We start from the raw sequence: 24,402 nt of genomic DNA, 5'->3' as shown, positions 1-24,402 counted from the left end.
TTCAACAGTCTTGCACAATTCACAGCACTCGCCATAGCACATACCCTCCCCAATGTCTATCACCCAGCCACCCCATCCCTCCCACCTCCCACCACTCCAGCAACCCTCAGTTTGTTTCCTGAGATTAAGAATTCCTTGTATCAGTGAGGTCATATGATACATGTCTTTCTCTGATTGACTTATTTCACTTAACATCACACCCTCCAGTTCCATCCACGTCATTGCAAATGGCAAGATCTCATTCCTTTTGATCACAGCCCGTCTTTTAAGCCTCCCAGACATAGCCATCCTCCCCGATAATGCTCCCGTATCTGTCAGTAAAAGCTGTTATCTAGGTAAGACCACCTTCAGGAGGGCTGACCTGTGCATCACGCATGGTCACTCGGTCCTAAGAGAAGCAGACAAAAATACCACGATTTTGCATAGTTAGGTGGACATAGAGATGGCCAGTAGGGCCTCAAATGGAATTAAAACCAAGGACTATTCTCATCATAAAACATTAATAAAGTGTTTTTTTTCAAACTCTGAATAAACCCACAAATAATTACTTGTGAAGCCCTCACTCTGACTGTATGAGTTTGGGCAAATGAATTCACACTTCCAGGCCTCAGTTGAACCGGAAGATTTCCAAGGTCCCTCCTAGCAAAACATTCTAGATTTCTTTGGGTGGGAGTGGGTCTCTTCCAACATTCTGGCCAATCACATACATAGTTAATCAAGCAGTTATTCAGCATAGATTCAGCAGAGACTGTTTCTGTCACACACGTAGCTTACCTTTTCAACTGCTGTGTGTTCTTCATTTGTAACGCTTGTTTTTCTTGATTCATTTTTCGACCTGCTCAGCCTCCTGGATACTTTTTCTCTGAGTAGAGTGGCATATCCAATGTGTTCATAAATGGGGTTTGTTGTCATTTTGGAAATGTATTCAGAAGCTTTTGTTTCTATATACAGTGTTATCAAGCCATCTGTGACCAGATCGTGAATCGATTCAAACCTCTTCTCGCCCACAAAGTGTTTTCCATCATAGAAGAGCCTGTAGTTTAAAGTCTGGTTTCCAAACCTGTCCCCAAGAGAAGGAGAAATCACAACAGTGTTAGAAGTAAGAACATGGAAGAACAGTAGCAGCTAACACTTTTTCAGTGCAAAATGTATGTCAGGCACTGAACTAGACACTTAGAATGATTTTTTACCCTCCCCCCATTTAATTATCATAGACAGTTTGAGATAGGTAGAATTACTGTCCCGGTTTTATGGCTAAGAAAACTTGAGATTTGAAGAGATTGTGTACCTGCTTGAGATTACACCCCTGGAGAGAGGCAGGGGTGGGATTTAACACCTGGCAGTCATATGGTGTCATTGGATCCTAGAAATCACTAAGGCCGTTGAGTCCTTGTCATTCTCATTTGTAAATGTGAGAGGGTAGAGCCTGGTTTACATATATTTTACTTTTAAATTTCCTTGATGAAAACTAGCCCTGGCTCTCTACCCCTCCCCTATACCCAGCAATCGCCTCTGCAGGGGAAGCTACGGCCACTCACCCTGATGTCCCCTTATTATGACATTTTTGGCCACCACCAGTAGAGCACCTCATGCCTCCTACCCTAGTTGGTGCCACAGAAGGGAGATAGGAGGAGCTGGGCAAAGTTCCCTGCTGGAGCGGCCACTGCCAGCATCCCAGGGATCTAACCTATAAGGTCCTCCCTCTTTAGCACCAGCTGCGCCCTCTTGGCCTTGGTCCTATATCTTACAGCCCTTGTTTGGTTCCCCGCTGTGACTGCCTGTGCCTGCTGCTGGAGGTTCTGGGGGATAGGAAAATACTTTGCATACCAAGAGCACTTACTAGCTTTTGAAGTACTTTCTTATAAAGACATCATCTCAGATATGTTCAAACCATCCCTAGGTGCAACTTGGGAAGTAGCCTTCTATGGCCACAATATTAAGGTGTCACCTGGAATATGCCATTGTGGGCTGGCCTGGGAAGTGTTTCCATTAATACCATTCTTTCTATGGAGAAAGGTCTTCCTAATTCCAAACAGTTCATAAATGAACTTTCAGAAGACAATTCGATTCTGGAATTGCATGCTTTCCCCAAACCTTATGGGATTGCCATAAAGATCAAATGGCATCAAATATTTGATTGAGTTTAGAAAAGTGCAGAAAATGCAATGCTTTTCTGGCCCTGTGATTTCCAGTTCTTATGATTTTGTGATAAAAGGCTCATGAAAACTCTGCTCCGATGGCTTGCAGGCATGGAGCGCCATGACTATCGTTGGGAGTCAGTGTGATCCTTGGGTCAATGTTAAACCCCGAGAGAACCCATGGACAAAAACCACGTCAGTCCAGGCATACATACACAATGTGAGGTGAAGACTTTTGACAAGGGCTCCCGGGAACTAACTGAGGCAGAGGCGTTGCTCCCTCAGCTGGCTCAGATTTAGGCAGAAGTGGCTATAGGAGCACTAACTTTCCTGATAATTCCCCAGTTTACTGTATGTGCATAAACAGAGCCTCAGTGTCCATTCTACTGATAACATCGGTGGCCTGGGAAGTATATAAGCCTCTAATATGCTACTGGCACTTGGTAAACAAAACAAAAATAAAAAATAAGTAGGGGGAGTGGCTGGTTAATGCGTACAGAGTTTCTGGTTGGGATGATGAAAAAAATCCTGCCAACCCATAGTGGAGATGGTTGCACAGCACTGAGAACGTACTTAATGCCATTGAATTGCTCACTTAAAAAGGGTTAAGATGGTAAATTTTATGTTACACATATTTTACGGCAATAAAAAAAAATGGGAACAAATTAAGTGAGGTCACTTGAAAAGCAGTAGCAACAATGGATGAAACTGAGTTCACCTTAGAGCTAACGTGTAGCATCCTGGCTGGCGCTGGCTTTCTCTAAGAATGTAGGCGCCCTCCACGCCTCCGAGAAGCTCATCTGCCTGCTCCCGGGAGATGATCCCGTGAAACCTGAGGAGAGAACGGACCATCTTTGTTTTCAGCAGACCTCATACAAACTATGCACCACAAAGAGCTGGGCTAAGAAAGATGGCGGGGCCACCCAGAACTGACTGTCCCCCACGTGGATGAAGAGGGGAGTAACTACCATATATCTTAAAGATGCAGTTGGAACCACTTCTCAGTGAACACCCAAACTTAGAAGAAGTATTCAGGTAGGCAAAACAACATGAAGAACACCCAGTCCAGCTGGCTTTCTGCTCTTGTCTTTGCTCTCAAGCTGAAAGCTGAAGTCAAAACAAAAGGCCACGTTATGGTCCCTTCTTTAACCATGGGGAATAACAAAAGAGCAATTACCAGTTTAGCTCTCAGCTCAAACACAGAAACTATGTATTGTCCAGATTGCTAATGAACACTATTGATTATCAACTTGCTTACTTCAGGTGCAGGGTGTTGTTAATTTTAGAGGCTCATTCTCTGGAAACAATAGCCAGCTATAATCAACATTCTTCCATTCCTTTTAATGTTGAGAGCAATTGCTTCAGGATATGTTTGAAAAAAATGTACCTATTGTTCTTTTTAAAAGATAACGTTTATTATTTTCTTCTGCAATTTTAAAAATAATACACATGCATGTAGAAAACACAGCATATCTAGGAAGAATGCAGGCTTGGCTAATGACTGCTTTGCTCTGGAGGCACGTGTCCAAGGCCTACAGAGTGGACAGTGACTCCTGGGGAACCTTCTCTGTTGTCTTGAAGCAAAGACAGCTCCCCACCCCAGCATCACTTACCAGAGATTTGATTAATTCATGTTTCATAGAAAGGTGGGGGAGCTGGGTTGGGGGGTGAGGCCAGTGCTGAGGGACCCCAGGGTCGGGAGGAGGGAACAACACCCTCTTCCCAGGATTACCCAAACTTGAAGATCTTTGGGGAATAAACTAGAGAAGAAATTTTTCTGGACAGAGAATCCTTTCACCTTCCTGGAACCGGAAAGGGGGCGGGAGGGGTGGAGTTGGCTAGACAAGTTTTGGCCTTCTCCCCCAGGAATGTGAAGATGAAGTGAGGACAAAGGTAGCATGATAATAGTTTGGGGGTAAAATGCTATTGCAATATTTATTTCCTAATTCCCTTCTGTCCTTCCTAACAAGTAGACCTTATAAACTGAAGCTTTTGTCTTAGGGGAGAGAAGCCAGAAGAAGCTGTAGCTTTGAGATCCAAAATCAACTCCCAAAAGTCTGACTCGATGACAGGGTGGGAGAAAGAGGTTTTCTGCTTTCCAAATTTGGGTTTTAAATCTCAAAAGCCAACACGTGGAGATCTTGGAGCAGCACTTTTCTGAAGTGAGGATGGATGTGGCATACAAGCAACCTGTCTGCCCCAAAGAGACCAGTGTCCCCAGTTCTTACAGGAGGGAAACTGGGAGGAATTTAGGCAGAGCTCAGACTCAAGATTGGAACTGATGGATCCCAGATGACTGTATGGGGATCTCGGAGCCAGAGCAGAGGTGTTTGGGGCTTTGACTGGGCATGTGGCCACTGAACCCTGTGATCCTTGTGGGAACACCTCCTATGCAGTATGAGCTGGGCAGGACAGATGGCCTGGGCTGGGAGACCTGAGGGAGCCTCGCAGACACTGGACCAGTGGACATGTGTACGAAAAGAATGTGTCTGAGTGTGTTTATGAGAGAGAGAGAGAGCATGTATGTGTGTGTATGAGAGTGTGTGTGCATGAGAGAGAAATGTGTGTGTGGTGACAGGGACATGGTATTGAGTAAGAGGGGCACTGGGCATCGGAAAGTTTCCCACAGTGGAGTCGGAAAGGATACAAGCTGACTGTGGGTCAGGGCAGCAGGATGAGGCACACACAGCAGAGGATACAGGAACCTGACTCCCTTGCCCCAGGCCACTGTCACGGAGGAGGGACACCCCAAACAGGCAGGTACTGTGAAAGCAGCTCATCCTTAACTCCCTCGACACAGTTTAGCTGATAGCCAGCAGCAGACGTAACACGTCAAGAACCAAATTGGACTCAATTGTTCCAAAGAAGAAAATTACAGTTCTGTGAATCTAGTTTGTGGCTCATCACCCCCTTTATGCATGGGTTTAAAAATATCCATGATATATATATCTTATGATCCCCTCTTTGTAGAAAGAAAGCATCATAGGAAAACGCCAGAAGGGATGAGATGAAGGGGAAAAGTTAGCAAAGATTTTTTTATGGTGAGCTGAGGATGTTCTCCACCTTCTCTACCTATATATTTTCTAATTTTCCCAAATTAGTGGGTATTAATTTATTCATGTTTTAAGAATAAAAGTAATATCGAAGCACAGTGGGAAAATTCAAAAGTTAAAAGGCACATAAGAGGTAAAAATGTAAACATTACAGAGTAAAAGCTCTCTTCCCCTAAAGGTATCCATTGTCAACAGTTTCATGTGATTCCTAGTAGGAAAAAAAATACATATATGTTTCCTGAAGAGAGCATTTATTACTTTTCAAATAGAAAAGCCTTTTATTTCTAAAAAAAAGAAAGGGAAACACAGAATCTGAAGTTTTTAAGCTAATTTCCCTCTAATGCAAAACGATCCTTTTTCTGTCCTTAAGAAAATGTTTCTTTGCTGTCCTCTTACTATGTAGTTTGTGTGGCTTGGGGGTTGGAAAACGATAACTAAAACGTTGTTCAACAAAACTTTGACAAAACAAAGAAAATGCACAAGAGAGTTCCTTTTGGAATTCAAGTGCAAAAGTGTCCCGTTTGGTAGGCTTTCCTTTCTCTTTTTCTTTATTAATTGTGCTCTCTGTGAGCAAAAATCCCAATCAGTACACTGAAGGAAAAAGAGCATCCTAACTAACTAACTAGGTTAGATGTTAGGGACGTGAGGATGGCTGAGAGCAGAGGCCAGCATTCCTGGGCAGGTATTCCAGGGGTCCTGGCTGAATTCCCAAGGCTGGAAAGGAAGGTTCAGAAATGCAGCTGTGGCCATTAGGAAGTCACTGCTGGGCTGGGACACATGAGAGGGTCATTCATCAGGAAGATGAGGCCCTGATGGGGAAGTGAATAGAGGAAGAAGGTTTGGATTGGCCAGGAGAGCTTGGGACGTGGACTTGTTTGAAGACTGTGGCTCCTAAGGCCTCCAGGTTGGACGTGGGAAGAAAGGGATTTGGGCACACCGGACCCCCGCGCGGGCTGTTCTGCCTGCGCTTTGTAAGCTATACCCCACACCACACCACACCAGACCACACCACACACCACACCACACCACACCACACCACACACCACACCACACCACACCACACACCACACCACACCACACCACACCACACCACACACCACACCACACCACACACCACACCACACCACACACCACACCACACCACACCACACACCACCCCACACCACACCACCCCACACCACACCACACACCACACCACACCACACCACACCACACCACACCACACACCACACCACACACCACACCACACCACACCACACCACACCACACCACAGCCTGAGACTGAGAAGGCTTTCTACGGGATGCCTATTTGCTTTACAGTAGGCTTCTGAGGAAGTAAGACAAAACAAGAGTTGAAATTAAGAGGAAAATGGGAGGAAATAATCATGGTATTGAGGCAATTTGGCTAATCTATCTGAGTCAAGAGAAATCATCATTTAGGTTTTATGAACCTGCAGGGAAATGGGGTGACTTCCCCTTATTGCATTTACTGAAGTACGTGAAAGTAAGGAATTCAGCCACACGGTTTACAATCTTTGACACTCTAAATATTTACATAGCATCAAGGCAGGAAGTGAAATAAAATACTAACAGTACCTCAGTCATGGAAAAGCCTGCCTTAGGTTTCAAATCCTTGAGGTGCTCAGTGGCCACTTTGCAGGAGAAAACTACAGCAGGAAATACATCCCTCCCACATTCATAGAAGCCAAGCACTTGAGTTTTATAAAGAAAATTCAATACAAAGGGGTCTGATGGCATTTATCCTTATTATTAAACACTTGCATGATGGACATTTGATGAAGACCATATATTAGAAGATTTTTAATTTTTAATATTTAAATGACATACGAAATGACTACTTATTACATTATTAAAACAAAGAATAGCATGATACATACTCTCTTCCATAATATTTTGGTCTGTTCTCCACCTATATTAAAAAAAAGGAAAATATTAATAATGCATTTGAATTCAAATCAGAGACATAAAAATGCTACTCAAATGAACATAGCTAATCCTGGTAGTAATTTTATTACAGTTTTTATTCCCCAAATCAGAGATCCATGAAACCACAGAGTTAGCCAACGCATTCCTCTATCTTGGATAGGATGATGTAGAATCATCATATTTCTCTAATCATTAGGCTCATTCTCCACCTAAATGCAATCACCTAATAAAAGAATTTTCAAAGGAAACAAAGGAAAATATTAAGAAATTTATAAAGATAGGATGCCTGGGTGGCTCAGTCGTTAGGCATCTGCCTTCGGCTCAGGTCATGGTCCCAGGGTCCTGGGATCGAGTCCCGCATCGGGCTCCCTGCTCCGCGGGAAGCCTGCTTCTCCCTCTCCCATTCCCCCTGCTTGTGTTCCCTCTCTCGCTGTGTCTCTCTCTGTTAAATAGATAAATCTTAAAAAAAAATTAAAAAAAAAGAAATTTATAAAGATAGTACAAGACATCATCCTGAAAAATAAAATGAATAAAACTTAAGCATTCACTTCAATCTTCATCCAACTGTTTCATTAGGTATTTATAATAAGAATAAGAAGTGCACCTGGATTTAAAGTTTCATTTGGTCTCTTTCCAGATAAAATCAATATTCTTATTTTTAAACAAATGGCAAAGGTCTGAAATTCACTTGATGCCAGAGGTACAAGATACAGAGGACAAGATTTATGACTTGACTAAAAATCATAAGCATCCCAGAAAATATTTTTCAATCACATTTTGAGCTTGGGGATTATCACATTGGATTTTTATCACCTAAATATGATAATCCACTTCCATAAGAACTTTGTTGTCTTGTGTTCATGGTGTTAGAATGGGTAAGAAATGAACATGAATTCTCATGTTCAGCTTTTGTTCTTCTAGCCAAACTCCAGGGACACTGAAGATATAGTAGAGCCACGTGGAGTTATGGATTCTCATTGAGGCTTGTGGCAGCAAGTTTATGTTTATTTACTAGAGTATAATGGGAGTCTAGCAGCCCTTTCTTTGTCGTCATTTCTGCCCACAATCAAATGGGCAGTTTTCTCAGCAGGGCTCACAGGCACAGTGGTAGAATTTCAAGTACTGGGCAGTTTCCTGGCTCCCTCCATCCTCCAAAAGATGCAGGGGATCTGAGAGGGCATTCAGGAGCCATGGAGCAGAGGAAAAGGTTCAGAAAGGGGGAGTTGAGGCCATATTCACAAGCCTGCCTTGGACAAGCCTCACTGGCATAAAACATCATCTAGACACGTCTGAATATATGTTCACTCTTCTGTGCATTTTACACTTGAAAAGCACTGAACCAAGAGAGGGTATTCTTAACTCTTAATCTTCAATGTTTGAGGTCTGCTCAGTGTCATTTACAAAGGAAGATCTAAATAACATCATTAATAGAAGCACAGAGTGTGTAAAAGACACCTCGTTATCTGATGTGTACCATTACTCTATATGCTGGTAAGCTTTTTAATATGAGTTGAATATTTTGCCATTTATATCATTCTATTAGCTTTCAAAGTTCTTTCATACTTTTATGATACTGTAGACATGTATCTGCAACACCAACATGCCACAGAAGAAATTTAAACCAGAAAAGTCAGTGGAAGTAAGTAATATAAAATGGGTAAGATAGCTCTCCAATCTTTGAAAGTCAGTATTCCATTCCTTTGAAATGATTCCCTGTATATAAGGACAATTTTATCTCCATCTTTTTGGCTGAGCCATAATACACATTTGCAAATCTGGGTGTAGCTCCCAGCCCCATTCCCCACTTCTCTCCTCTTATCTCCCCCAAAGAGAAGAGTAATTCATCTGACTTACCAGATGGACAGCATGGGAGAGAGAGCCTACTACTAACTCCTGGCATGCAAATAAGTAGTTCATGAATGTTGAATTTGACTCCAAAGAAGACAACAGATTGCTTTCAGTTCATTAATCAATCATAAAAATATATGGCATGCTTACTACGTTCAAGGCTCTGTGTTCAGCCCTGTCATCGTTCATGAAACAATAACCTCACAGGTGTGGAGAGGAAAGGTCTGAGCTGCTCAGGGATGTTCTGCATTTGCAGCAGGAGGAAACCAACTTGAGAAATCTAACATAGGCCCCCAAATAGAAAAGTCAGTATTTATGGTGCCTTGAGGGATACGAAGTAAGATCCTGCCTGGAGGACAGTTTGATCTAATTGAGGGACAAATCTGCATATGAAAACCACAAGACCATACAAAAGCACTGAATTGTGTGGGACAGACCACACATGAAATAGAGCCTGGAACAGATCCCAAATATTGCATGGATGTATACTAAAATATTACTCTTTGTTTATCTGAAATTCAAATTGAACTAGGCATCCTGTTTTTATTTCTTTTTTCCTAAATATGGCAAGCCTACCAGGAAGAGAGGAAAGGTGAAAGTCAGAGACAGTGAAGAGAGAGGATGTGGTCATGCATCGGGTCACTGCTCCCCCTTGCTTAGGGCTGTTTTGATAGCAGTCTGATTCAGTCTTGGATGCCTTTGTTGTCTCTGCCTTTCTTTTTTTTTCTTTTTTAAATTTTATTTATTTATTTGACAGAGAGAGACACAGTGAGAGCAGGAACACAAGCAGGGGGAGAGGGAGAGGGAGAAGCAGGCTTCCCGCTGAGCAGGGAGCCCGATGTGGGACTCGATCCCAGGACCCTGGGACCATGACCTGAGCCGAAGGCAGACGCTTAATGACTGAGCCACCCAGGCGCCCTGTCCCTGCCTTTCTTAAAGATAATATAGCTGTCCTTGTTAAAGTGAGCGAGATAGTGGCTAGGATTAAAACAACAACAACAACAACAATAAACAAACAAAAAGCTATTCTTTTCCTAAACTTTTTGCTCACAGGGGTCTAAACATAGTCTCTCTCTCCACACTTTACTAAAGCTTCTAACCAGTCAAGAGCTTAAGTTAAATGGCCCTAGAAAAATCATAGAACATCCACATGTTTTCAAGGTGGATAACAGATCTGGGGCACCTGGGTGGCTCAGTCGTTAAGCGTCTGCTTTCAGCTCAGGTCATGATCCCAGGGTCCTAGGATCCAGCCCTGCATCGAGCCCCGCATCGAGCCCCGCATCGGGCTCCCTGCTCGGTGGGAAGCCTGCTTCTCCCTCTCCCACTCCCTCTGCTTGTGTTCTCTCTCTGTCAAATAAATAAAATCTTAAAAAAAAAGGTGGATAATAGATCAGACAAGCTGAGTGTCAGGACTCCTAGGAACAAAGGACCTGACTAGACAGACTAGTAACCTCTACACTGTGACCCAGTAATACCCAGAGAAGCCTGACTCGGTCCCCAGGTGAGGCTCTGTGTCAGCCAGTGGGAGAATAGGACTGACCTGTGAAATGTGGATTGATTAAAGAAGATGTAGCACTGAATTTCAGTTTCCAATTGTACGAGATTCTCTTTAGTGAACGAGACAGAAGACAGTTGATAAATAAAGAGTAAGGCAGCTCAGAAGCTCCTCTCACATTCTCATTGAAGATTATCTTTGTTAAAATCAAGAACTTGATAAAAAAATAGAGGGCTAATTTAGGTAGTCACATGGATTCAGCAAGGGGCAAAAATGTAACAAATCCCAACATGAAAGAAGGTTGGTTCTGGAACATTCCTGCCACTGATTATCTCAGAACAACAACTGGAGTTGGACAACCCATTACCTTGGTGAACCTGGTCACTGTGGAGATGACTAACAGAAATTGGATCTGCAATGCCTGCTCTTGGGATTTAGTGCTCCAGCTCCAAGAATTGAAAGGAGCCCACCATTTTAAGAAAAATCTAATAACTTGTGGATATATTGCTGAACCCTAAAATACTGGATCCTTAGATGATCTACCTGGCTCAGAAAGGAATACCTCTCTTTACGGAAGAACACCGAGCAGATGATCAGTGAAAAAACAAACACATGAAATGGGTCTTCCCGAAGCACAGGTGAATTCGGTATATGTGGTGTAACCATGCAGATTCTTTTTAAAAATATAATTGGTGAAGATTTTATTCTACATAAGAATCATCTATGGGAGGACAGTGCCCCAAGGTGGCAATACTTGCCATTGATGTCAGTGTTGATCATAACATTTTGGAATTCCTCTTTTGGAACTTTCTTAAGACTTATCATGCTTTCTCTTGAATAACCTTACAGCTGCCTTTCTCAAAGTGTGGTCTGGTCATTCAAAACAGAAACTTCAGAATGCTTATTAAAGATAACAGATTAGGAATCTACTACTACTCCCTCCTTCAGACCAACTGAACCAGAATTACTGAGGGAGGGTGCTGCTATTTGTTATTTGATTAAGCTCTAGATAATGCTTAAGCATACACTAAAGTCAGAATCACCAGTATATGGAAACAACATATCTGTTTTTTGAGTTGAGAGTGGCTGTTATTTCAGCAACCAGGCAGAAGTTATTCAGAGCCAAATTCAGTAAAAAGGGAAGTGATCCAACCAGGAAATACATTTGAGACAAAAATGAGGGGCATGATCCTAAGATAATAAAATCTGTACTGTATCCTGTTCTGAAGGTATTTTAGAAAAGACATTCCCAACATGCTCTGAGCAATGGGACCTCAGCAGAAATAAAACATGGCTTCCCAAGATGATGGACTGGAAAGGGACCACATTCACATAAGATACGTGTTAAAGTAAAATCTATTTTATGACTTTACAGTCACACCTCAAATATAATTATTGCCAGTACTGTGACTACTGAAAATGGTTTTAGTCCCATCTAGTCCTGTTCATACCCTCCATACACCGTGTTCCTACTGATCTACAGCCAATGCAAATGTTATGGCTTCTTGCCGGAGGGTCTCATCACCCCACATTCATCCTATGCTCCAATCAAACAGAGTTACTTGCAGTTACATAATTTGCTCTCTCCAATATGTCCCCTGTTTTTCATGTTCTTATTTAAAGATTCTGAACTTTCTTTTAATAAAATAGGGGCAGATCATGTGATGGTTGAAAGGGCAGGCTCTAGATTCACACTGTCTGGCTTTGATGCCAAATCTGTGTATCCACAAGCAAGTTACTAATCTCTCCGTTCCTCTGTTTCCTCATCTTTAAAATGGACATGATAATAAAAGTACACCTGCCTCATTGAGCTGTTGTAATAATTAAATGAGTAAATACGTGCAACGTGCTTGTAGCAGTGGTTGGGACACAGAGCAATTCAATGATAATTAGCTATTACTGGTATCCAGAAAGGGCCTCCCTGCACAGGAAGAAAAGGTAGGCCATTCTTTTTTTTAATTATTTATTTTTAAATTTTTAATTCAAGTATTATTAACATACAGTATTATATTAGGCCCATTCTTTTCTGTGCTCTCACAGCTCTTTTTATATTTTAAAATATATACTTGCTCATTTCTTCTCTAACTATGAGTTTTTTTGAAGCAGCAATTTTGGTCTTCATCATCATTATATTCCCAGGATTTTGCCTCTGGTCTGGCACAGAATGAGTGTAGTTCTCTGAATCTAATCCACTCTTAAAAAGGTGTCAGGCAGCAAAGTGTCAAACAACAAGAGCCTATATCCCATTGTTTTTAAATAGAAAAAAGTAATTTATTCAAAAATATCGATTTCCCAAATATTACTAAAATGCCTTTAAGTAACTATATAACAATCTGATAAGGATTTCTGCCTACTATAAAATATTTAAAGCCTAATTACATAGTTGTTTAACACTTAACAGAGTAATTAACAGGTATATTGGTATGTAGTCCACTGCTGAAGAGAATAGGAACCTCATTATCCTATACTGAGCAGGTACTATAAAAAAAATACTATCTGGGTTAGACCTGGATTGGTAGTGCCCCCTGGTATCTGGCCTAAACAAATACCAAAGGGCCAATCCCTCAGGGAAAAAGTAGAGAGAATTATGGATATCATGTGCAATGTGCCTAAACACAAAACCAGGTCGATAAAGAGAACAGAGATACTCGAGAAGCCCCCTTCCATTTCCTAGCTCCCTGCTCCTCAAAGCGTGATCCTGGGACCAGCAGCGCTGGCCTCACCTTGGAGCTTGTTAGGAATGCAGCATCTGCGTTTTGTAGGGGAGTCATGGGCACATGAAAGTTTGAGAAGCTGCCTATGCACATGAGAATGTATCATAGCAGGTGAGAACTTGTTACAGCAGGTTTTTAGCCGGGAGAATGATTTTGGCTAAAACTTTCTGTTGAGTTGCTATAGCAGCTATTCTGATAGAGAGTGTTTGGAGAGCAAAGGATGCCTGTGCTCAATACATGTTTGCAGAATGAGGCAAAGATTATGAAGGCAGAGCCCTGGTGTCAATTCAATTGCTGTGTGACCCTGAGTAGGTTATTAAACTGCTTTGCATCTCATTTTCCTCAATTTCCAATAAAACTGGGGTTATAAAAATGTACTATTTTAATAAAGCTCAGATGAGATAATGCACATAAAGAACTGTAGGGCTGGGAACATCGTGGTAATAGGTTAGCATTTACGCAGTGCCTACCCTGTGCCAGCAACTGTCCTTAGGCTTTCACATGTGTGTCTGTCTCATTGAAGTCCCCAGACAACCCTATGAGGTAAGTGAATGCCACTATTTTGCAGATAGCCACTAAATAACTAGCCTGAGGTCATGGAACTGGGAAAGGGCTTCAGACCCAGCACAGACACCTCGAACGACCGTGATTCCCATCATCTTTGGAGTAAATACCAACCAATGCTGATGCCTTTGTTGGCAGGTGCACAATTCTCCACTTTGGTCACATATTAGATTATCTGAATTGTCCTTAACTTTTCTTTGCCAGGATTGAACACTCTAAAATCTCTTTGGAATGAACCGAGTTCTGTCCATGAGTTAAATGAGAATTTGTCATAAATTTGCCTACATGTAGTGATACTTTGGGTCTCTCAACTGTTTCCCTGTAATTTAAAATTTTATGTATTCCCAGCTACCTGGTTTAGTTTCCAATTTATTCTTCTACTTTTGAGGAATAATTCTCAGCATTTTGCAAAGCTTGAGAGAACAGTAGGGTGACAGCTGCATAGTGAGAGACAAGAAGCATAATCCTTAAATGAGTTTGCTTTATAGTCAGATTATCATTGCCTAGATAAACACAAGTTCTTTTATATTCAACACAAAGACATTTAAAGGATATTGTGAGTCCTCTGTAAACAAGGTTTCCAATTATTGAAAAAAACAAAGCTTTTATAATCCCTCAGCAGCTGGTATATGTTAAGTTTTTACTTAACAGAAATAATTTTAAAACCCAATTTAGCAACCTCATACACCGGGCAGTTAGACTGCTGAATTTTCTGAGATACAGATCAAGTTCGGGAGAAAAGGCTTTGATGGGGGGATTTATATTGGTGATGTTGGGCACTTTTATCCAGAAAAAAAAAATACGGATAACTCCCTTCTAATTAAAAATCAAAGTTCTCTATTGAAAAGGACAGAAAGAAAATGCAAGTACTGAGATTCATATTCTTATAGTCAAAGTGCATAGTATACAATGAAAACTGAGCAAACTTTAAAATCTACTGTTTCTTTTCGTCTCGAATCGAAGGCCTTCTTTTTCTTTATGGCATTACTTTAAGGCTTCTAGAATTCTGATGGGGCACTGATGGGGTAAATTCCTTCCTGTCTTGACTGCAATGTATTATAGAAATATCTACTGGCTAGTCTTTCTGTAATAAACCTCCTTAAAATGTTACCAATGGCTTCCCAAAGTTCTGTAAGTAGATACAAGTCAGGAACTTTAATAACCTGGTGTAAATATTCTGCTAATTTATAGAGGTACACAGTATATCAGATTAGGGGTGCTCAGGACCAGAGCAGTTCCCATTCATTTGGTTTGTTTTCTGTCTCCTTTTTTTTCCCCCCAGATTTTTCCAGGAATTGTGATGTAAAAATCAGTCATAATATTAGAACAAATAAGAAGTAAAAGAATTTTCTTAGACCAGTGGTTCTCAACTGGGAGGGTGGGTGGTGTTTTTGTTCCCTGGCGGATATTTGGCAATGTCTGGAGATAGTTTTGATTGTCATGAGGGAAGGGTACTACTAGCATGTAGTGGGTAGAGTCCAGGGATGTTGGGAAAATCCTGCAATGCACAGGACAGCCCCCACCCTCTCCTACAATAAAGAATTATTCCAGCCAAAATATCTATGGTGCCGAGCCTGAGAAATGCTGTTTTAAACAAAAAAGAACTTTAGACTCATGAACATTCCCAAGAAAGATTATTCAAAAAAATTTTTTGGACCAAAACACAAACAAGCAATAAATACTTTAGATACACAAAGTAAAGTGGAGTAAAAAGAAGGTAAGAGGAAATATTTATGAGAACACGGAAAATTTATAAAATTGGCTTTTAAGAAAAGACTGACCCTTCCAACTACTCAGCGAAATAGCTCAGGTAAATACCAAACTGAATGGACCAAAATCTCAATAAGATAAAGAAGGAAACCCCCGTTCCTCCCTTGAAAAAAATTGTAAACAACCTGAAATACAGAAAACATTAAGAAAAAAATTTAAGTTATTACTTGGGAGTAACCACCCATGCTATGCATACATGTGAACTAATGTTTAAATCCCTTACTGCTATGGGATTTCATGCCTCACAGCATGTTCCTTTGAAACTCTGCCCTGATCACTGGGTTGGAAACAAAACTTCCACCGCACATGGCTTCCCCAGTCACAGAGGAACCTCTCTGCCCCGGGGAGCTGAATGGCTGGCTGTCCAATACCTTAGTGGTGTCCTGAGGTTTCATTATATAAGCAACCATACAAAATATTCATCATAAAAGAGGAAGGTGAATTACCCAAATTAGCTGTGTTTGGATTTGGAAAATAATGACAGGGCAACTACACCCAGACACGCACATTCAAATGCCCCACCTCGCACATCAGCCCTTTGTTCCTGGCTCTGGTTTTCTCCAGGCTCAGACCTACTGACACTGACTTAGAACCTGGGAGGGCGGGGCTTGGGAGGAGGAGAGGAGGATCCAACACTTTAACAGGCACCTTCAATATGTGTGCTACAGTTCTCCAAAAAGCAAGTCACACAGCACTTGATATTCCCTTTTTGCAGATTAGGAGAGAAAAGCCCATATGGTTGGATTACTTGAAGATCACACAGTGGCATGGAGAGGAGATCCAAACCAACACCTGATGGATGCCGAAGTCTATAGTCTTTTTTTACACCAAAAGGAAGGGAAATTGTCCAGGGGACAACAGAGGTGATGCACTCAGGAAAATCATTGATTCTGCTATAATAAATAGGTGGCTTGACCGCCAAATTGTTAGACTCATAAAAGGGCCTGTTCTGGAGACCTGTGTGAGCTGACTTACCAGCAGATATTCTATTACGTGTGATGGCCAACCTCCTTTACTCTTCATCCCTCTGAATGGTACCACCAGATCATCATCCATCCACCTAGTGCCCAAGCTAGAAACTGACATCCCAGATTCCTTCCTCTCTCCCAATCCCACCTGTACTCTGTCACTAAATCCTGCCCACTGTATGTAATTCCTTACTCTTGAAATGGTCTCTTTCTTTCCATGTCCACCATGCTATCTATTCACCTGAACCATTGTAATAGTATTTTTACAGGTTTTCCTGTCTATACTTTTATCACTCTCCAATCTTTCATACTAAAGTCAGAAAATGCAAATCTCATCAAGTTCTTTGCTCAGAATTCTTCACTGGCTCCCCACTGCCAAGTAGTCAAACCTACACAACTCGGTGAGTCCATCCCAAACCACCCTACTTATAAGTGGTACCTCTTCACCTTGGCATACCCCCTCTCTATTTTCTGCCTTATTTTTTTCCCATGACACTTGTCATCATCTGAGATACTATGTATTTTACTTGCAGGTTTATTGCCAATCTTTTTCTTTCAAATGGAAACTATACAAGGATAAAAACTTTTATGGTTTGCTTATTGCTATTATCCTCAGAGTCTAGAACACAACTGACACACGGTAGGTGCTCCATAAATATTTGTTGAGTGAATAAGTGAATGGCAGACAGGATTTTCTCGCATGGTCTTGCTTGTGTATCCAGAATATGTCCCGACCAGCACACACACTCTTGCCCTCCACATCCTTATTCCCCAATTCTTTATGTTCCTGCCACAGAGATCGTTGTAGTTTCTGAAACACATCCTGTTTAGTCATACATTCCAATCATTCTTTGGACGGATATTTCCTCTGCTTGGAATTCTAATACTTGCTCTCCAACCCATCTATGCCTTAACCTGGCAAAATCTCACTGATCTTAAAAATAAGGGGAAATTGTCTTTTTATTTATTTATTTATTTATTTATTTATTTATTTTTCAAGCATAATTAACATGCAGTGTTGTATTAGTTTCAGGTGTACCATATAATGATTCAACAATTCTGTACATTACTCAGTGCTCATCACAATAAGTATACTCTTGATCCCCTTCACCTATTTCACCCATCCCCCACCCACCTCCCCTCTGGCCGCCACCAGTTCTCTATATTTAAGAGTGTTTTTTTGTTTGTTCTGTTTATTAAATTCCACATATGAGTGAAATCATATGGTATTTGTCTCTCTGATGGACTTATGTCACTTAGCAGTACAGTCTCTAGATCGATCCACATCGTTGCAAATGGCAAGATTTCATTCTTTTTTATGGCTGAGTAATATTCCATTGTGCATATACACCACATCTTCTTTATCTATTCATCTATTGATGGGCACTTGGGCTGCTTCCATCTTGGCTATTGTAAATAATGCTGCTATAAACATAGGGGTACATGTATCTTTTCAAATTTGTGTTTTTACATTCTTTGGGTAAATACCCAGTAGTGGAATTCCTGGGTCATATGATAATTCTAATTTTAATTTTTTGAAGAACCTTCATTCTGTTCTCCACAGTGGCTGCACCAGCTTGCATTCCCACCAATTGTGGACAAGCGTTCCTTTTTCTCCACATCCTTGCCAATGCTTGTTATTTCATGTGTTATATATATAATATATAATATATATATTTTATATATGTATTATATATATATACGCACACACAATGGAAATATTACTCAGTCATAAAAAATGAATGGGATCTTGCCTTTTGAGACAATATGAAGGAACCCAGAGGGTATTTTGCTAGGTGAAATAAGTCAGAGAAAGACAAATACCATACAATTTCACTTACATGTGGAATCTAAAAAACAAAACAAATGAATAAACAAACAAAAAGCAGAAACTGATCCGTAAATACAGAGAACAAGTTGATGGTTGCCAGAGGTGGGGGGGGATGGACAAAATGGGTGAAGGACAGTGGGAGATACAGGCTTCTGGTTATGAAATGAATAACTCATGGCAATAAGAGGTACAGCACAGGGAATACAGTCAAGAGTATTATAATAGTGTTGTATGGTGACAGATGGTAGCTACACTTGTGGTGAGCAGAGCATAATGTATAAACTTGTTGAATCACTATATTTTACACCTGAAACTAATGTAACATAGTATGCTAACTATACTTCAATAAAAATAAATAAATGGATAAATAAATAAATGTAAAAAAAGTAAATACGAGGTAAAATGCTGCCATCTTGGGAAGAATCTTTTCTGGCTGCCTCAAACTAGCTAGGTATTATTTCTTATCCTCCTTTTGAACTAAAGGCCTGAGTTAGGGCCATAATCTTAGTGGAATTGGGATTGTTGGTCTTTATGACCTCTAGAAGTGAGCTCCTTGAGGGAAAGCCTCCTGTCTTTCTCTGTTGTCCTGATACCCAATGGGTATCTTGCACGGAGCTCTGCTTCAATAGAAGTAATTGACTGGCTGAAAGACAGCTCTGTTGGAGTTGATTCTTGCATGCATGGCAACAATACAACAACAGTAATAATTGCTAATAGTTATTAAGAACTTTTATTGTCCCAAGGCATTATCCTAAGCACTTTCTTTACATATATTAACCCATTCAATCCTCATGACTATCTAGTAGGTAAGATCTATTACAACCATTGACAAAGGATGAATTGAGATAGAGAGAAGCAGAGTAGAAAGCAGACTATATTATCCTGGGGCTTGGACTCTGGTCATCACACTCTATTGCCTGGAAGTGCATCAGTCCTGCTTCCTGGGTCCCTGGAGATGTCCTGCTTCACATATCCTTCCCAAAGCCCTTTGTTCAGCTTGTCTTTCTATTAAGGTAATTTATTCATATCCTTCCAACTACGCTCTATCCCCCATCTTTTTTTTTCCTCTAGCCAGAATTTTTTTCCCAAGCCAGAATCGATTTCTGTTGCTCACAACAGAATCCTAAGTGATATTCCCATTAAATCCCAACCTCCAAGGCTGGAGCCAGGGTGGCTGTACGGTTTGCCAAGCTCTACAGGGAATTCTGACACACATATTAGTACCGGGAAGCACAAATTTGGACAGCGGTTCCAAAACATGGAGAGAATGAATACCTTCCTGGAAGCTTGGGATATCTTCCTGAGGCTTCTATATTGATTTTGACCCAGTCTACATGGATTTTGATCCAATCTATGTGGATTTTGATCCTTTTCTCACTGTAGGCTTCCAAGAACACCCAAAAGCCTATCTATGGGTGGTACTCATCTCTCTAGCTGGCCCAGAGCATCTTCCCATCAGCTCATTCTGACCCAGTCTTCCTTGCTACATCTTCCCTGGCACCCATTTCTTGGCTTTCTGTGTTGGCCCCCACCACTCACCTTGAGCCCTCCTTCCATGGACAACCCAATTAGGTATACTGCTCTGACTCTGCCCTATTACTGTTGGCTAGGGCTTTGTAGTCATCCTCTGGCATCCTCAAGCCACAGCTCTACATAAGATGGCTCTTTCCCTCCATCAAGCCAAATCCCATGGAGGTCAGCCATGTTGGCCAGACTGGCTGGCTGGCCTCCCACCAGGGCAGGAGAATCAAACATGATGAGTCCATCTGTCCATTCTCCTGATACTTCCTACAGACCAACACTGTATTTCAAAAAATCCCAAAATGGAGAATCAAAATTCAGGACTTAATCATGGATAGAAATTTTAGGCTAACATCCAATCTCATATTCTTCTTGCTTAAAAATACATTTTCCCCCTTCCTTTGGTCTTTGGTGCAGATGAAAACCTGAGACTATTCTCTATAGGACAAGGTTTCCACTATTAAAAGCCATCTCCATGTCACCTAATTGCTTGTTCTTCCTCCCACTAAATAATTCTTGTTCTTTTAACTTTTTTTTTAATAGATCTTATTTCCAATCCTTAATTCATCTTCATTATTCTCCTTGGAACACTTTTTAAATTCTCCAAATACCTCCTGGGTTCAAAAAGCTTGAAGTACCCAACAGAATTGAATCAAATCAAGGAAAACTTAATGCTGCTATTAAATTTCTAGGGGGGAAGAAAGATTGGGGGAGCATATTCCTTTAATTCCTCATTCTTGTTAGTAAATTCCTTCCTTCAGAACTTAATAGTGTTTGGTTTAAGTGGTCCTGTATGTACTTTGGAAAAGGCAAAGAATACCCATCATTCTCTTTTATTCTCCTCAGTTTTTTCCTCCCTCCTTCTGGAGTAAGAGTATTTAAATCTAAGTATCCAGTGTAAGTATGCAAATGCATGTGTTCCAACTGATGAATAAAACGAATCCACCTGAAGAAAAAGAAAGGCGGACAGAACTAAGGAGGTGGTAGAAATGAAAGATTGTCTAGCGAAATGTCCTCAATCTATTTTGCATTATAATCTTTCTTTGGAGCCATTTTACATGTTTTTTCCCTTCCTAATCATCTCTCCCACATGGAATTTTAATACTACAGACAGACTGTATATCTCTCTGTGCTTTACACATTAGAAAAGTGTGCTCCCTTAAGAAGTGATGCTCCCCCCTCGCCCTTGGGGTTAATATCACCCTGATTGAGAACTCATTGTCTGATGAGATCAGTGGGGCTTTCAGAACACTTTTAACATTCGTTCTCCCTCCAGGAAGGTGGAATATGCAGTTCAGAGTGGTAAATTAGTTTGCTCACAGTCCTACCCAGGGCTAACAGCAGATTTAGGAAACACAGTCCCTGCTTTCAGGTCCAATACTCATTCTTCTATATGGTGATGATGCCATAAAATCTGGAAGCCTGTTCTCTATTATTTAAAAAAATTACCTAAATTAGCATTTCTGAAAGAGGCACTCCCCCCCTAAAATAATTCCCCATATGGTAATAAATAAGAATGAAAGTGCCTTATTAATAAATGTCCTTGCTTTTGAATTCTTTTCCTGGTGAATTAGTCCATGTTTCAAATCCTTGAGCTAGCTTTATGGTGCTTCCAGCAGCCCTGACATGAGACACGCTCGGGCTGTTCAAGGGCCGTGCACCCAAGAGATTGTTTTTGTTCCCTGGGACAGGGCACATCCTGCCATTGCTCTTCTTGCACAATCTTTGTTTTTTCTTCTTGACCTTTTATTACGAAAATGTTCATACATACAGAAAAACCGAGAACTTTTACAGCAAACACTCATGCACACCACTTAGATTCTATAATATTTGCTGTACTTGCTTTATGACATACCTATTTATTCATCCCTTTGTCCATCCATTAATTCAACTTTTTTAGGGGATGTATGTCATAATAAGTGGCACACATAGCCTTCTTTCCCCCAAATGCATCAGCATGCAAATCATTCATCAGAATTCAATAACATACAGACTTTTCATAGGAGGGTAATACCAGTTTTGTTCTTGAAATTAAAGAATGCAAGTTTGTTTACATGTTCAGGTGGCATTCCTGGATCAACAGATTCTACATGCCTCTTTAATTTCCTGCTTATGGAGTTGGCCACCTTTTCTAACAGGCTACCATTTCTTGATGGGAGAAAGTGGCCACGAGAAAGTTGGAAAAGAGTACCTGCTTATTGTCACTGCCTTGGCGTCGTCCATCAATTTACATGTGCTAGACATGAAGGCCAAAATGTTTCTTAAAATGGCTTGGTATCAAATTCATCCCGAATAACAGGACTAAAATTCCCTCTCTTTTGCTAACATCTATATAGTGTTTGGGAGATGGTAGAAATGGAAGACCAGTGCTTCCCATATGTAAATGCCAGGCACTGTTAAGTGCTTTACATATATTAACTGACTCCCAAGTTACTTGTAGTGCAACACTAAGGGCTGGCAAACTTTTTCTGGCAAGACCTAGATAGTAAATACTTCAGCCCTTAAGGACCATAGAAGTTGAAACTGTCTGTTTCAAGTACTCAGTTTGCCAGGGGAGCATAAAAGCTGCCATAGACAACATGTAAAGGAATGAGCATTGCTGGGTTCCATTAAAACTTGATTTACCAAAATTGTCAACCGGCTATAGTCTGCTAATGCCTCTGCTAGGCTAACAAATGTTAGAGTCCATTCTTTACAATCGGTGTCAGGACATCTTATTGTTAGCTCAAAACTCAGAGCCCGTCAATGTCTCCAAGGCCTTTTTGTTTAATGGTAGGTCAAATCATCTCTTTGTATTCGTGCCCTTCCATCTCTTACTGTACTGCGAAGGGAGAGTCATTAATTTTTAATCTATGAGATACTGGTGCCAACTTAAAAATCGAACTGAACTAAGGTGGAAAATGGTTGAAATATACTGTTAAACAGACTAAGACTGAAACACTAAGGGATCTGACCTGCAACCTTGAAATGAAAGATATTGTGGGAGCATCGTTAAGCATGGTCTTTGAGACATCATGGAGCCCTGAGGACCACAACAAGAGCAAAGGGACAAACCAGAAAAGTGTAACTACAGACTTGGTAGAAATACCCAGGGAGATAGGAGAACAATTCATCAAAAAATCGATGTGTAATTACCTAGAAGGACACAAGGTGCTGGATGGCAACCAATATGCCTTTGTCCGGCTGTGCCAAGGCTGCTCAATTTCCTTCCAAGTGGATGAGGAGATGACACTGGCTATGTAAATAAGGAGGAAGAAAGAGATACCCTCGCTAAAGGAAAGCTTGCTATTCTGTCCAACAAGACAGGGAGATGCAGTGGACTTAGAGCTAATGTCAAGTGACACTGTGATTTGTTAAAGGACACAGCCAAAGGTGATGGATTACCAATGGCTCAGTGTCAGCCTGGAGATGATGAGGGGAGTGGTAGACTGAGGCACGGAGGTGGGGCCAGGAGAGTACCAGTGCTGGACTGACTTTTATTAGCAAATTAGCCACCTACAATCCTGAATTGAGAAATGCTCATGAAGCACACAGAGGATCCACTGAGTAAAGAGACTACCACCTTGGGATACAGAAATATAATTCAAAGTATTCCTGACACAATGATAATGGATTTGCTATTTCCATTAATGGAAATGTCCATTAAAAGCAAGAGTAAATGATCAAGGATTTGTGCATAGTCACAAGACAAGGAAAACATCTAAAAAGAGCTGGAGTTCATAATAGTATGTACTGAATATGAACAAACATGAGTATGAATCATATTAGAATGGAATTTAAATATTAAATTTTTTTTAACTGTAAACATAGCATAACAAAGTATAACAAACTGGGGGGTGAGGTGGGTATAAGAAACCAGGCTACATTAAGTACTGACCATACTCATACAAGGATTCATATTTGGCCTCTGCCACGTTCCAGGGTATGGGAAAGCTAGACATAGCAAAGAAAGGCAAAAGCAAAATATTCTTTTAAAAGGTAGAAAATAACATCCAGGAGGAAATATATCTAGACAACAAAAGAAGGCTTTGGGGTGACTTGGCATCTACTTTGAAGTCCACAAAGAGTCTAGCACAGTGCTAGGAAAACAGGAAGCATCATCAGGGAACAAAGCATCTTGATTCCTCTATCCTAGAGGCCAGGGAAGGGAGCAGGACATAGAAAACAGAGGGGATGAGAACACTGGTTACAACAGTGGTCCTCACACTTGAGCGAGTGTTAGGATGACCTGCAGGACTTGTTAAAACCCAGATTTCTGGGCCCCATCTTCAGGTTTGTGATTCAGAAGGTCTGGGGTGAACCAGGGAATCTGCATTTCTGACAAGTTCCCAGATGATGCTGTAGCTGCTCGTCCTGGGACCACAGCTGAGAAGCACTGGGTTAGAAGGCCAGTCCCAGATTTGGTCGGGGTTTGACTCAGACTCTGCCCCTCCTGTGCTGCATCCCCTCTCCTCTTGGAATTCCCATGAAGAATGCCATGTGATAAACTCAAACTCAGCACTCAGGGCACAGCGAGCCCACCAAGTGTGTTAATTCTCATTCCTATGAAAAGA

The 24,402-nt window shown here is 41.1% G+C and overlaps 1 protein-coding gene and 1 long non-coding RNA gene across 3 annotated transcripts in view; one reads left to right on the top strand and one right to left on the bottom strand.

Annotated features, from left to right (window-relative positions):
• LOC141373881 (uncharacterized) overlaps positions 1-16,448 on the top strand; it is a 44,594-nt gene extending 28,146 nt beyond the window's left edge. The window contains exon 3 of the long non-coding RNA XR_012380267.1: positions 16,245-16,448. This is a non-coding gene — a long non-coding RNA (uncharacterized lncRNA). The remainder of the gene's footprint in view (positions 1-16,244) is intronic.
• Positions 1-24,402, bottom strand: part of CHN2 (chimerin 2) — a 289,625-nt gene that overhangs the window by 102,255 nt on the left and 162,968 nt on the right. For both annotated transcript variants that reach the window (XM_025873087.2, XM_025873088.2), the window contains exons 4-6: positions 7,090-7,121; positions 2,857-2,970; positions 775-1,060 (exon numbers count right to left, since the gene is read on the bottom strand). In XM_025873087.2, the coding sequence (XP_025728872.1) occupies positions 775-1,060; positions 2,857-2,970; positions 7,090-7,121 (432 nt within the window). The remainder of the gene's footprint in view (positions 1-774; positions 1,061-2,856; positions 2,971-7,089; positions 7,122-24,402) is intronic.

The sequence above is a fragment of the Callorhinus ursinus genome, unplaced genomic scaffold (genome assembly GCF_003265705.2).
Source record: "Callorhinus ursinus isolate GAN/ISIS: 27379988/994484 unplaced genomic scaffold, GSC_fseal_2.0 scaffold12, whole genome shotgun sequence".
NCBI classification, from domain to species: Eukaryota; Metazoa; Chordata; class Mammalia; order Carnivora; family Otariidae; genus Callorhinus; species Callorhinus ursinus.
Note: the sequence above shows the minus strand (reverse complement) of the source record. Positions and strands in the feature narration are given on the sequence as shown.